At 35.1% G+C, this 13,218-nt stretch overlaps 2 protein-coding genes across 5 annotated transcripts; both read right to left on the minus strand.

The window, feature by feature from the left end:
* Positions 1–40: 40 nt before the first annotated feature.
* On the minus strand, positions 41–5,514 carry LOC111008756 (UDP-N-acetylglucosamine-N-acetylmuramyl-pyrophosphoryl-undecaprenol N-acetylglucosamine protein). 2 transcript variants are annotated; one of them, XM_022281555.2, is made up of 10 exons: positions 5,379–5,514; positions 4,871–4,914; positions 1,821–2,172; positions 1,676–1,709; positions 1,338–1,562; positions 1,133–1,222; positions 862–927; positions 690–781; positions 557–604; positions 41–457 (listed from the first exon to the last, which is right to left on the minus strand). In XM_022281555.2, the coding sequence occupies exons 1-10, from the start codon at positions 5,420–5,422 to the stop codon at positions 340–342; spliced, it is 1,113 nt and encodes a 370-aa protein (XP_022137247.1). In that variant the 5' UTR covers positions 5,423–5,514; the 3' UTR covers positions 41–339. The 2 variants fall into 2 exon arrangements, with proteins under 2 accessions (XP_022137247.1, XP_022137248.1); XM_022281556.2 differs by lacking the exons at positions 4,871–4,914; positions 5,379–5,514 and adding an exon at positions 3,053–3,335.
* On the minus strand, positions 3,936–10,136 carry LOC111008757 (uncharacterized). Of its 3 annotated transcripts, XR_015789690.1 has the most exons (11): positions 9,686–10,134; positions 8,832–8,945; positions 8,203–8,283; positions 7,733–7,905; positions 7,541–7,637; positions 6,480–6,840; positions 6,056–6,117; positions 5,907–5,975; positions 5,676–5,799; positions 5,379–5,589; positions 3,936–4,914 (listed from the first exon to the last, which is right to left on the minus strand). XR_015789690.1 is itself a non-coding variant. In XM_022281559.2 (6 exons), the coding sequence occupies exons 1-6, from the start codon at positions 9,974–9,976 to the stop codon at positions 6,952–6,954; spliced, it is 801 nt and encodes a 266-aa protein (XP_022137251.1). In that variant the 5' UTR covers positions 9,977–10,136; the 3' UTR covers positions 6,353–6,951. The 3 variants fall into 3 exon arrangements, 2 of the variants coding, with proteins under 2 accessions (XP_022137251.1, XP_022137250.1); XM_022281559.2 differs by lacking the exons at positions 3,936–4,914; positions 5,379–5,589; positions 5,676–5,799; positions 5,907–5,975; positions 6,056–6,117 and having other exon boundaries at positions 6,353–6,996; positions 9,686–10,136; XM_022281558.2 differs by lacking the exons at positions 3,936–4,914; positions 5,379–5,589; positions 5,676–5,799; positions 5,907–5,975; positions 6,056–6,117 and having other exon boundaries at positions 6,353–6,840.
* Between the last annotated feature and the right edge of the window lie 3,082 nt (positions 10,137–13,218).

The raw sequence follows: 13,218 nt of genomic DNA on the forward strand, positions 1-13,218 counted from the left end.
AATTGACAAATCATTGAAAGGGATGGATATGGTGGACACATAGAGAACAAAGCTGAGCTCTCTTTATATTCTATACCAAATAGAACATATTCCTGTGGGTTACTTACATATAAGTTATATCTATTATCCATACAACTCTTTTGAGATGGTTAATCTAATTGCCTAAGAAAACCTTGCACCTTTTGCTTCTTTCTTTTCTATCAAGATTGGTATTTCTGCAGAACTCATATACATCAACCACTTTTCCCTATGGATCAATACATCGAGTTTGCTTTGGCCCGTTTATGCTTGTTTTCCTCCTTTGGAGAATTTTAACAATGTCTTTCAGGCCTTCCTTGGTTACCTTGTACATTGATACGATCGAGGGCACCGTGTCGAAAATACGTGGTGTTTCAGCCTCATAATCAGTGCGAAGATTCCGTAGCAAGGAATATGCATAAGAGCCACAGATAAGTACCTTCACGTTAATTAAAATCATAAGACAATTAGTTCAATACTAGAAGTTCTGATGAAAATGCCTAGCAGAGTTGAACAATAAGACTATAAATAGGCTCACCAAAGAGGGGCATATGAAGATGAGAGGTCTAGAAATGGATATGGCCACCTGTTTTGCAGGGAGAAATCGTTGCTGTATCAACATGAATAGGATCAAATTGAAAAGGAAAGAAGAGAGAGGCCAGTGATTTTACCATAGTCTCACACAAGCATGAACAATCCATTGAAAGATCACGTAAATAACCGTCCAGAGGAAGAAATATCCAATCCGAAACCATGGGAATCGCTGAAAAGTTGTAATGTATAAGAACCGAGCTATGATACAGAAGAGAAGAGAAGCAAAATGAAGTTGGTTTCATCACTTACCAAAGAATTCAAGGCGGTGTCTCCAAGCAAGAAAACAGCATTGATTGTGTGCATATTTATTATCAACTGCCAAGAAAATGAAAAATGAATACATTAACTCTTTAGAGCAATGAAGTTTGATAGTGCCTAAAATGTGGTTGGATTATATTATGGATGACAAGTTTTTCTCACAACAATTGAAGTTATTGTAACTTCTAAAATCATGGGCTTGTAAATAGTAATTTCACAAGTGCATTTTCATAAACTCAATTTGCAGCTGTTAAGAACTTACAAAATTTAGGTTGTAATCTTTGATGGTGAGAAATGGAACAATTATGAACCAAAAGACGCAATCTGTCAGCATAACAGCACCTGCATTCATCTTCCAATAACAACAGAAGGGGCAAAAAGTTCAGCAAGCTAATGAAGAGAAGGGAATCAAATCTCTGAACTTGGAAAAAGTAAAGGCCAATATGCCTCAACAATAATGCACCAACCTGGAAGATAATCTGAAAGACATAACCCCAAAAGCCAGCAGGTTGGCGCCGGAGGTGATGTTCTTCACCAAGGGATGGATTTTTCCCTGCATTTGAAGTAATCGAACCGTCTCCGCCAGCTGCTGAAGTACCCTGTTCTGCATCTCCTTCCACATTACCCACCTTCTCACCACAAACTTTCTTCTGATATTGGTAGCAGCCATTAAGGGAGAGCAGTGATCCAAGCTATGGACAGAAAATGGCGACTCATAAGCAAATAAAGAATGAAAAAAGGAGAGAGACAAGAGAGAGGAACGTGAATGGAAAAAAAAAGGGCTCTTTGAAAACGATGGAATTACCCCAAAATAAATGGTGATTGAAGTAAAAGTCCACCTGTTTCATACACCACAACCACAAAAAAAAACTGCCATGAATTACTGCATACAACACTAAAGGAACAAAGTTCTACACTTCCAATATTGTTATAAATCCCAGGAAACTTACTGAGTATAGAAGTAAAATATGGCACCTCCATCGACCATAGCGGTGACAATGAGGAGCATCAAGAGCACAGAGAAAGCCAATACTCTGAAGGCCAATAGCCAAGCAGGATGTACTCCCTTGAAGCAGGGCCGCCATGTTTCATCATCATACAAAGCTCCAGCTTCTTCATTCTGAGTTTCTTCTCTGTTACATTCCTTATTCCCACGGCCCTCATATTTCCATATCAGGAACAGTGCAAAACTTAAGGTCAACAGAACCCATATAATGCAAAGAACGACCCTCCAGTTGAGCCAGTAACTGGAAGCTGTTGTATCATCTGTCATGATCGGCTGCCAAGAGTTTTTGGGGGACCCTGTTAAAAAACTCATTTTGTTACCAGGATTTGGAAAATGGAGCTTTTTTGGTAGAGGGTATAAGCCAAATGTGTGATTAGAGAAGGAAATTGATTTTCCAGGAAAACTCCAGGAATGAAGAAAGCAAAATGTTAGAACAAATTGAAAAAATTTCTCATCAAATTAATAGGTTATGTTGGGTAAGAAAGAATCACTTAGCTTCAGGGAATGGGGTAAAAATTTTGAAAACCAGGTTTAAATCCAACTGATGTGAGGAAAGAAGAGGAAAGAAAACAGGACAGGGACAGAGGAGAAAAATCAAAAGAGTTGAAAGTGACAGCTTATTTTCAGGGAATCTGAGAGCCAGAGGGCAAGAAAATGACAGGAGTTGAAGGGAGTTGAAAACCCAGAAGAAAGAATAGCCTTTTGGAAACCAGAGGAAGGAGAAAATAAAATGATCAAAATCAAAACTCAGCATCCAGAGCAGAAAACTCAAATTAAAGAATACATTGTTGATACAAAGAGATGAAACAAGGTTTTATTTTAAGAAAAAACCACAAACTTTCTGGAGAATCCAGATTGAGAAAAGCTGAGCAGAAACATCTTCACAATCCGTAAATGCAAACCAGAGGCAAGAATGTGGACAAGTTTAAGGAAGAGTTTTGTGCATAAAATAATGGAAGCATGAGAAAGAAGATTGAGATGGATAAGAAGCTTAAAACAAGAACCCATTTCCCATCATTTGACCAAAAAAATGGGGGAAGACAGATTCGAAACTTTAGACAAGATTTTGGAAAGAAATATGAGAAGAGAGTGAGAGACATTCAAAGTAATATAGTGTAAGGAAATGAAAAGGGAAGAGCAGCTAAATTGTAAGGCAAGAAAAGAGTTTATACTTACAATGGAGAGGAAGAAAGTGGGAAGTGTGTGATGGGAGGAGATGCTTTACTTCTCTGCCTTGGAGAGAAAATAAAGAAAGCAAAAACTGAAGAGAGAGAGAGAGAGAGAGAGAGAGAGAGAGAGAGAGAGAGAGGAAAAGCCTGTGGAGCTTTGGGTGTAAGCTTCTCTTTTTCCCATAACCTCAACTACAGAATCTTGAAGACCAGGGACCTCTCTCAGTAATCCGTAATCTCAATCTCTCTCCTCATTTTCATGCAAATTTTTCTTTTTCTTTTTTTTCTTTTTTTTTTCTTCCAAGGCGCATGTAATTTTTGTCCCCTTTCCATGGTTTTCAATGAGAGAGAGAGAGAGAGAATAATTGTGTTTGGAGTGAATGAATAAAACTAAAAGTAACGAACATTTTCGGCACTCAAATCTCTCGTTTTTCATATAATCACTTCAATTAGGAAATTTTATTAGAAAAAAATTTCAGCTTTAGTCCCTTCATTTTGCCACTTTTAATCTTTGGATTCCTCTATTTTCATATATATATATATATATATTTTTTTTTTTTCCATTTTAGTCTTCATAAATACATTGATTAAAAAAATCATCACACTACGATAGCATACTTTTCATATTTTTATCCTAATACAACGTCATGCTAGTTTTTTTAATTAGCATTGAAGATTAAATCAATATATTTATAAAAATAAGTAAAGAAATAAATGCACACAATAAAATACTAAATAAAAATTAAAAATATAAGAACATATTTGGGTGTTGGTTGGTCAACATTTATCTTTACCACTCAAAAATTGACATCCGTCGAAGAAAAAATCTCCTTCTACATTTTTCTCTTCAAATTATCAGAAATTTAATGGTGATCGGCAAGAGATAAGTGTTAGACAGATCAAACACCTAATTAATTAATGTTCAAAATATAATTTTATAAATTTATTAAATTAAATAAAACAAACGCACACTTTTCTCAACTATGATAGCTTACAAGATCTAGTAGAGGATAATAATGAATAATAATAACACCATCTAATAGTGAGTGTGAGGCATTTTGTGCTGCAAAACAAAGAGAATTGAAAAAAGTGAAGCACCATAATTGGCTGGTGGGACCCAAGTTTTGACCAATGATTTTGGGCCAATCCACGATCAATCAAGATGGAAATCATCACAACTCTGGGAAGCATAAGAGGCATTACATTAGGAGGCTGCTGTAGCGATTGGGTGCATAATGTCGTTTATCATCTAAAAGATACAATCATGGTGTTAGCTTTATGACAAAGCCATGAGATTGCTGTGTTTTTGGGGTGGGACCCTAACATGTGACCTTCACCCTCTCATTCTAAAACTTCATCACAAATGGGTTTCTTTTGTACGACACTTGCCCTTCAACTTCATGCATTGCCACTCCTTTCCATTGTGGTCAAAAAAACCACCCAATAATGTGTATATATATATATATAAAGAGTTTATCCAAAAAAGCATTCGAAAAGCCAACGATGGTACCAAATACTTCGGTACTACAATAATACTTCTGGATATTTCTTCACCTAATTTTGCTTCATAACTCGTATCAGGGGAGATGATTAGATCTTCCACCCCACAGTTATTCAACTCAACAAGAATCTTTTTTACCCGTTCATAAATTTTAAAAGATTAATCAGATTTTCAAAAAATTTAAAAATTTGAATACGATTTCAAACATAACTTTACATACCATTCCTGTCTAGATTACCAATGTGAAGGAAAGATGTATATGTTTGTCTAGATTATGTTATATAATTTAAAAATAAATAAATAGCAAGGTTATATTTTGATCACCTGTAAGCAAATTCCAAGGTCCATCTTCCATCCTGCTGCTCTTCCTGTGAAGTTGGGGAATTCTGTGAGAAACTACTTCGTGTATTTTTTTTTCCTTCTCTGTCTATATTGAAGCAAAAAGAGAGAAGGAAAAAAAAAATACAGCTAGCTAGAATAAAGTAAAATATAGAAGATCATAAACAGTGAATCAAAAGGCATAAAGCGAAGTTACTCTGATCAACTTGGGAAGAAAATAGTTTCCTTTATGTCAAGTGAAAATAACATTGATTTATTTTCTCAATTTAAATACATACACATGTTGCTTTTTCCTTTTTCCTTTTTTGGCCATTCAAACTAATAATTAAATAAAGAAGAAATTCGTTCAGAAATGAAGCTAAGTGAGAAGAACCAAAGAAATATTCAAATTACAAACTAATGCTGCAGACCCTTATTCGCAACCTCCCTCCTACAACATCGAAAAAAGCATATTTGTAGTGAAAAAATGAGACAGAGAGATAGAGAGAGAAACCTGGTGGTTTTGGACTGGGAAAGAGACTGAAACCAAGCTCCCATGCGGTTAAAAAATGCAGAATGCGAGGGAGGAGAGGAGGTTAATGCATATATCGAATTTCGTCTGAAAAGTTTCAAGAAAGCAAGCCAAGATGTAGTGGCTAAGCAATTGAATTTTTCACGCCTTCAACCTCTGGAGTTTGTTGTGCAGCACAAGTAATGAACTCGAACTGTAAGAAGAAAAAATAAGCAATACGAATACAAACCAAGCATTAGAAAACTGTAACCAACACTCTTCAATGCTTCGAACACTCACCTGAATACTGTGCATCAACTCACTGTTCTGAGAAGCCGTGAATATGAGCAGGATTGGTTCGCCAAAAAGTGCCCTTCTTCCAAGAACCAGAGAGACTCCATTTCTTTTATGGGGTGGCCTTTTCCTAAAACCAAATCAAAGGCATTTTATATATCTTTACTACGTTGAATTTGACATATTATTACTAATGTTCTGGGGTGGAATGTTGATAGGCTAAGCTAGATCATGCACCTTAATTGGCAGTGAGAATCCCTGGTATTGGTTAATTGGGAGAGGTTGATTTTTAGAGGCATTAAGCCGCTGTATAGACATAGTAAATGGGCTTTCAAATAATGTAAAATAGTTGGCAGGAATAATGTTCATTTATTTATACATTATACCGATTCACTGCTGCGCTGGTCAAGAGAGAGCGCCAAGCTTGTATTCAACTCGCGCAAAGCTTCTGCAAATTTCAGGTACTGGAATCAGTTAAATCAATGGACAAAAGGCAGAGGCAAAGCGAAAGGGGTAAATGACATTAATAACTAATAACAACAATTTGAATAAGCATATTCACTCCGTTGACCAATCATTCAACGCAGCAGTTTGGGGAAGAAGAAGCATTAAAACCTATCAGAAAGATAATTTAAAGCAAGACTGCGTTGTAGAACTGAACATAAATATGAGATTCTCGCCGCTTTTAATCATCAAGACGGGTGTAATATTAATCTGGGATAAATGGGTTTTCTCGATAGAGACAATTCTTGAATCAATATGGTCCAACTTCAATCTTATTGAAGCTTTGCGATAATGAATTAGGTCTACCTATTCACTTAAAGTTGCCACACGTCTATACATATTGATCTTTACAACAACTCTCTCCGGAGTTTGCAAACATAAGAAACTCCTAACATTTCCAGATTCATTTGAGAATACAATGGATTTGTTAGCAAGCTTTGGTCTTCAGCATCCCCAAGAAATGAATATCTACAAAATATGCAAACAGCATTTCTGACGAACTTCTTGATGTCCCGAAAAGCCTCTGCAAGGCTGACTTTAGGTTGCAGTTTGCACTTCAGAATGCGTCTGTGTTGTCTCCTAATATGGAGAGAGAAAACGGAGCAATAGCCACATTAAATGATTGTTCACCCACTCTGTCAATGTATTTCATTTCAAAGTCACCTTCCTGCACCACATTTAGTAAGAGGAACTCAGGTTCCTAACCCACATTAATGGCAGGTAATAATTCCCCAACTTTCTACACAAGAATCAGAAAATCACGAATTCACGAGCGAGATTAAGATTCTACTAAAGAACCCTGCTTCCAGACTGTCCACCTCAGCTACAACAAATATGGAAAAATTAACCTATAAAGAGTTGAATGGAGATAAAAAGCATGATATGATATGCAATGTGAATAAGAAATTATCAAAAGATAATAGTTTACTGGCAGCAATGCAATTTCCAGAGTAATGCTTTGTGAGATTTTTTATTTTTCTTTATCATCTACCATGGTGGTTCAGGCTTGTTAGACATGTCCGAGTTTACAGCTCTCTTACCTTGTTAGATATAAATTAGAATGAAAGAATATATCATCAGAGATGTCTCGCTAAAAAGGTCTCAAAATTAAAAATTCCCAATGAAGTCGTGCTTGAAGTGTGCACTCCACATGTGAGTTACAAATTCCCATGGATATTGTGACGGCTGTTTTAAGTCCATTTGGAATTTATGCAAACAATTTTTACTATGAACTTCACTCTGAATAAGTTCAAACAATACTCTATAGCAGTCCCTTTCTGTGATCAGGAAAATATACATCTACACGCTAATATAGACAGGAAAAAATCTAAACTACAAGAAGTTCACATAAGTAAAATAATTCTAACCATTCTGCCATTAGCAGTACTTAATGGGCATGCAGATGAATATTCAAAACCAGTCTTGGGAAGTATAACTGGTTGTTCACCAATAACACCAACGCCCCTGAAAAATGAAATAAAATGACCAGGTTGAGTTGGAGAACACCCTCAGAGACTTCATGAATCACGAAGGAATATACAGAAGCAAATCAAACTTACCAGACATTTTCTGTTTTCCCATTAGCATCAGTGATAATCCAATGTCTTCTGAGAAGTTGAACTGGACGGTTTGAATTATTGGTTATTCTTATTCTGTATGCAAAGAAGTACTGATTCTTCGAAGGTTGGCTTCGGCCTTCTATGTAAATGCTCCTAACTTGTACCCTGATACCCTACAGAACACTCATTAAAATTATAGTCTGTTGTCAATTTTTCATCCTCTCACTTGCATGAAGATTCTAGCTTCTACATACTCCATTGTCTGATCAACTTATTCTTAATGAGAAAAGCATTGTTATTTTCTAACTCTTTACGAATTAAAGAGGATAGAGATTATTAGGTAGAATATAGCACAGTATGTTTGATTCAGATAGCAAGAGGAGGTTACTTCTGTAATTAAAAAAAAAATGATATGGTATTTAATCCACCATCCCCAGCCAACAACATTCAAAGAAGATCAAGAGTTGTACCGAAGTTGTTGCATCACTTGCACACTTCAAAAGACAGTGAGGGGCAATTTCATTCAGCTCATCACGATATTTAGCAGCATCCTGAAAAACAGGTTTGCTAACAGATTAATGGCAAAAGGTAACGGTGAAAACACGGCATCATGAAATGAAATGAAGTTGAGGAGTGGATCAAGGTTGCAGGCTCATGCCAAGCTTGTACATAAACTAATAAAATATATTATTAAATTATTAATCTGCAAGGGCAAAAAATGAAGAAGACATCTGTCTATTGCCTTTGAAGTCATTATATTTATCAGTCATTCATAGAATAGGGAAATAGGTGGCATTTTTCTATTTTATGACTTTCATTGCATTGCAGCAGGAATTTATCATCAGAGTCGAGCGATTCAAGCAACATCAAGACACAAAAAATGTTATAGCAAAGATAAGATAAGAAAAGGATGCAATCAAGGATAAAAGAGAGCTCAAATCATTAAAGTACCACCAGAAAACAGATAAGGAACAATGAAAGCAATAAAATGATCGAATACGGCAATCATGCAGTTATTGGAGGGCAGATAGAATATTCCATTTAAGTCTACTTTCAAATAAAATGAAAATATTGCCAATCACATAGAAAAAATGTGTACCTCAAATCTCTCACTAGAAATAGCCTCCTTCATCAGTCTTCGAAGACGCAAAACTGGCTCTTCCTCTTCAAATAATTTTAACGAGTCACGAATCCTAGCAGCTTCTTCATAATCCTAGATTTAACAAATAATATACAAAAAAAAAAATCCATAAAATGATTGTAGTATTTCAAAGCTGCAAGATAACAATTGTTCCAAGGGCAAAATATCAAAACTCTAGGATGCATATGATTAATTGGGTCTCCGATATCATTAAGCAATCTCAACACGTTTACATAACTAATCAGTGCTTTAGACTAAATAGACTTAATCAATCTTTACTAACTATTCAACGGATAACAGACTAATTAGAGTAAGTTACAGCTATAGAACAACAATATTCTCAACAGCATATAGCCGGAAACTCGAACTTTTTCAGGCCATAAATGAAGAGAAAATGAGTGAACGACGGAATTTCTCTTCTCCCGATTCCTCGACCCCCACTCCTCCCAACAAGCATATCCAAATTGCGAGAGAGTATCCAGTCCCGATACTGTCTACCTACGCAACCATTTCTTATATGGAAAAATGGAATCCATGAGAAAAAGAGGATGCGGACATAAGAGAACTTCAGCACAGAGAAAACAGTAGAACACGATGAAACAAACATCTGATCGTAAATAAACACAAATTAGTACAACAAGGATCCTTAACCAGAATCGATGTCGAGTCAATCTAACTAACAGCTAAAAGATGATCCGGCATTAGTTACTAATCCGACATAACTAATTCCACCAGACGCGCGAATTTTCTGCTCGAGGTAGTGATTGTTCCAGAGAGAAAGAGAGAGAAGAAGAAGAAAAAGAGAGGGAGACCTCAGACTTAGCGGCAACCTCCATTTGCTGCTTCAGTAGAGCATACGTTTCACTGCGGGACAGAAAAGAACGACTCGAACTCGTACTCGCACTCTGGCTTCCACCACCATCACCATTCCTCTCCGTAGCGCATGCTACGATCCTACACGTTCTTCCTAATGCTCGACGACTCCTGAAACACCTCATTGTCCCGACCTCCATTTCCGGAAAACAAGAGCTTCCTCGCCCATGTGAAATCATCTTCGATCCCGCATTAAAATCACCTAAAACCTTGAAGGTTAACGAATGCATTCTCTCCTCTTCCTCCAAAATTTCGCTGGAATTCTCCCACTGTTCAAAGCAAGAGGAAGAGATTATCCGATCTGATAACAAAAATTGTTCAATATTTCATGAAATTAGAATTGGAATCCTATATGGCGGTGAAAACGCTCTGTTCTCCCGTATATAATTACATCATACACGAAATATCAACTATAATAAAAAGGTTGAAACTGAAGTTACGCAAGTACCCCTGGAGGGAGAACAGAGGGTACGAAATAAACTAGGGTTTTCTTGGAAAGGAATTGTAATATTTTCCCTTTTTTACCTGACTACTTGAAAACCGTGGTCCTCCACTTTGCCGGGGGAAGAGAAGAAAATTTCTTTCGGTGAAGTACGTGGAAGATAAATTTACACGTGGCAGATACGGTGTGGTCTTTCACATTGCTGTCATCAAAGACGAGAGACAGCGGGTGATACTAAACGCTGCTCTTTTGGCCTCACGAGGCTCTTTCTTAATTTGTTTTTTTTTGCTAAATATAGCACCAATCTTTGCATCTCAGCCGTTTATTTTACATTTGACAATTCTGACCGCCGTGATTGTTTCTTTTTGGGTCTTAATATTGAATGTTAAATCTTTTTTATTCTTTCTACTGTGTTCTCGAAAATGACAATCTTTGTTTTTTTTTTTTGGAAAATCCAAATGTTACCTAAAAGGCTAAACTCGGCAAAATATATCGATCATCACGGTAATTTTCTTTATTTAATCAAATTAGAGTCTTTTATTGTAGATCTACGTGCAAACATCATGGAATTATTAATCTCTGACATAGCAAGCCATCCTGCAATTTAAACTCATTTCCTCCTAATTAATTCTAACCCCTTTATTAATGAACCATCCATGATAGTTTATTATTAAATATTTTACAAATCATTATTATTTAAAAAGGATTTATATTTTTGCATTTATCCCCTTAATTGTCAAATATTTAAGGTGAACCTCATTGTTGAGGAGACAAATATTTTCCTTTTTAATATCTAAAAGTAGTAGTTTAAAACGATTAGAGATGAATCGACTTATACACCCGATTATTTAATTTGTACATATAGATATTTTTAAGGATAGTGACTAAATTGTAATCAATTTTAAACTGCATGCCAAATCGTTACTTTTAAAGTTTAGATATTAACTTGTTACTTTAATAGAAGTTTAGGATTAGTTTTTTGATTTAGAAATAAATTTCCCAATGCATTATTTCGCTTTAGCATAAGATATTAATGATGAATTTTGTTCTCTTCTTTTTTTATTTTTATTATTGATTACACTCAAATAATTAGTATCTTATTCACTAAACTAAAATCATATTAAAAACATCATACATGAATAGAACGTTACAACGTTACATCTTCAGGGCCAAAACATGTCTTCATATTGTTTTAGACTTACTATTCATATTTAATGTAATTTCTGGTTCATAAGAAGTTTAAATGAAAATGTTGGTTTATCTTTAATAATAAAAATTGTTTAATTCCTATCAATTTTCTACTTGATGGGCTACGCTTTATAGCATGATTAGGGACCCCGATTCAGAACGGAAAATGCACTCTAAGCCCACGAAGAAATGAGGAAGCCCAACCGAGTAGTCCCGCTCTGCTGTTTCTTTTGGCTATTTATATTTGTCCTGAAAAATATTTATAATGCTATTAGACTATAATCAAGTTGGCACTTCTCCAAGTGATAAACAATTAAGATAGAATTAAATTGTCAAAGCCGCATAACTCGGTAGTAATTGACATATGCCTCCAATCAAATCCCCGCCCCAACATGAAGCACTATAAAAAAAATATAGAATTAAATTATCTTATCTACTTTTGATCGGAAATGAAAGTAATTTTGGCAACATTAAAAGAGTCAAAATCACTCTCAAACACACCTTTGTAACCTTCCTAAAAATTAGAGGTTGAAATCTCTCTTCCACTCTTACTTTAAAAATACCTACAATTTTATTAAGGACATTTCATTCGGTAAATATTGTAATATGATTAGTTTTCTTTTTAAATAGATTTTGAAACAAAAACGAACATAACTCAACGGTAATTTACATATACTTACAATTAAGAGGTTATGAGTGTCTACCGTTTTTTTAGTTAATGTAATAACAATTTTTCCTTTAAAGGTGAATCCATTCAATTGAATATATATTATTGATATTGTAGTTTTTTAATTCTAAATTTTATCTATTATAGAAAGGTTCAAAGCCTGTCACATAGGCTATTCATGACTCATTTGAGAATGTATAGTCGGGCCTCAGTTAACATGTAGAGGGTGAAGTGAGACCGATAGAATTACTTGCTGCCGATCCGAAAGACAAATCTACTTAGCGCCAAGCTATGAAAGAATGATATATAGTGAGAATCTCATCTATACAATCATAAGGAATAAGGTTGACATTGATGGAAAATTTATTCACACCAGATATGAGTTTCTAAAGCTCCCTTGGAGTCTCACATTTCTAGAAGTACACAATCTCTAAGAAAATTGTATTAAACTCAGCTCAAAATGGTTCAAATTAAGTACTAATTAAGTTTCAAAGTATAAGTGGTCAAAACTATATCAGTATAAAAATTCACTTACAGTTTATCAACTGACTTGTCTTGGAGTTCACTTCAACTCGTGACGTATCGCTTCGGACAGAAATCTCATCAACAATAATAGTTGTTGTATACTTGTATTCCTCTCTGGGAAACTAACGCAGAGAACAATGGGGAAAAGAAGAAAACGAAACAAAACTTGCCAAGAAAGCTATTCAATTAGATCCCCAACTCGTGGAAACGTATTTTTCCCAATCAAATTACTTTTTATTTTTCCATAAAATTCCCAATCAATTGACTTTTTAGTGCCTTTCTTTTTGTTGTTTTACAAAGAAGATCTATAATATCTCCCACCTCCCACTTCCCACTTCCACTTGATCTAAACTTTTTCTCTCTTTCTATTTTTATTTTAATTATTTAAAAGTTGTTTATATTTATTAAAGCTTCTCCCATTAACGTTGAATTTGGTCAGCCGATGGTACATGATACATCATCATAAAAATAGAAAAAAAAAAAACAAAGCAGCAATATTTTGAAATAGATAAATTGTTAATTGTTAATTGGTATATTATTATTATTATTTAATTTTCCACCTATAGGAGGTATCAGAAATGAAACAAAATATTTTTTTTAATGGCGAAAAAAATGCTTTAGAATATCCGTCACCGTCGTTGGGTTGGGCG

The sequence above is a fragment of the Momordica charantia genome, assembly GCF_013281855.1.
Source record: "Momordica charantia cultivar OHB3-1 chromosome 3 unlocalized genomic scaffold, Mcharantia_2.0 BLBB01000003.1, whole genome shotgun sequence".
NCBI lineage: Eukaryota > Viridiplantae > Streptophyta > Magnoliopsida > Cucurbitales > Cucurbitaceae > Momordica > Momordica charantia.